Source organism: Corvus brachyrhynchos, unplaced genomic scaffold, assembly GCF_000691975.1.
Source record: "Corvus brachyrhynchos isolate BGI_N302 unplaced genomic scaffold, ASM69197v1 scaffold427, whole genome shotgun sequence".
In the NCBI taxonomy this organism is placed as follows: domain Eukaryota; kingdom Metazoa; phylum Chordata; class Aves; order Passeriformes; family Corvidae; genus Corvus; species Corvus brachyrhynchos.
The window spans coordinates 202,386-203,289 of record NW_008239046.1 but is presented as its reverse complement, the minus strand read 5'-3'; the positions used below and the strand labels follow the sequence as shown (position 1 = coordinate 203,289).

The following is a 904-nucleotide window of genomic DNA, read 5'->3' as shown; positions in this document are numbered from 1 at the left end:
TTGATAACACCTCAAATTCCCATTACATATTGCAGGGAATACCTCTGGCCTCAAGAAGGGAAATTGTGTAAGAGCTTGCAATAGCCTCACTGTGCCAGTGAAAAATAATTTTCTTCTGAAAAAAATTTTATTAAAAAAAAATTTAAAATGTCTGGCTCTAGGAGATGCTTGCAAATGCAAACACCACAAACACTGTTAATTGTTTGTAGCGCAGTCTTTGTGTCCTTTTGAGTAGCTGCCCTCAGACAGATGCACTCACAAGTCTTACTGTTGAGGGATTATGCATTTCTTGTTTGGGCTTCCTTCTCCATACATCATTCTCTCTCCTTACCTATGTCTTTGTTCTCACATATTCACAGTTTGTCCCCAGAAATCATCTGCTTCACGAAATAATGCTTCATAGATCCTAATCCTCAACATAAGGTGAGGTTTGACAACACCAGCTGAATGCGAGACGAACAGATGTAAAAGGCAGGGAGTAGCCCTGCCCTGAGGAGTTGATCCCATTTCTCATATCCATGAGCTCTTTGTCTTAGCAGAAATCCTTCCATTCAAATGGAGACCAGAGGTGCTGCTACCTCAGGTCATCATCGCTTCTGGCAGGTCTGGCTCTTGGATGCTTGGGATGTCTCTCCAGAGACTGATGGCCCAGGGATGTCTGTGCAGAGTTAAGGCTCAGAGACTGATCCAGCTTCCGAGTCTCTGCTTCCAGAACAGCAGCTTTGGGCTCCTTGAGCACAGCTGCAAAGGAGCAGGACAGCTCCCGGTGAAGGTCTGACAGCTCCTGGCTGGTCCTTGCACACCTCTCAATGTAGTTCTGCCGGTGCTGTTGGTCTTGGGCCAGCTGTGACTGCAGCAAGGACACCTGAAAGAGGCAGAAAGCCCAGCTCAGTCAAGCCCACGC

At 46.7% G+C, this 904-nt stretch overlaps 1 protein-coding gene across 1 annotated transcript in view; it reads right to left on the bottom strand.

Annotated features, from left to right (window-relative positions):
• Positions 1-92: 92 nt before the first annotated feature.
• Positions 93-904, bottom strand: part of CEP250 (centrosomal protein 250) — a 29,042-nt gene continuing 28,230 nt past the window's right edge. The window contains 1 exon segment of the mRNA XM_017739031.1: positions 93-865. Within this exon segment, the coding sequence (XP_017594520.1) occupies positions 575-865 (291 nt within the window). The 3' untranslated portion in view covers positions 93-574.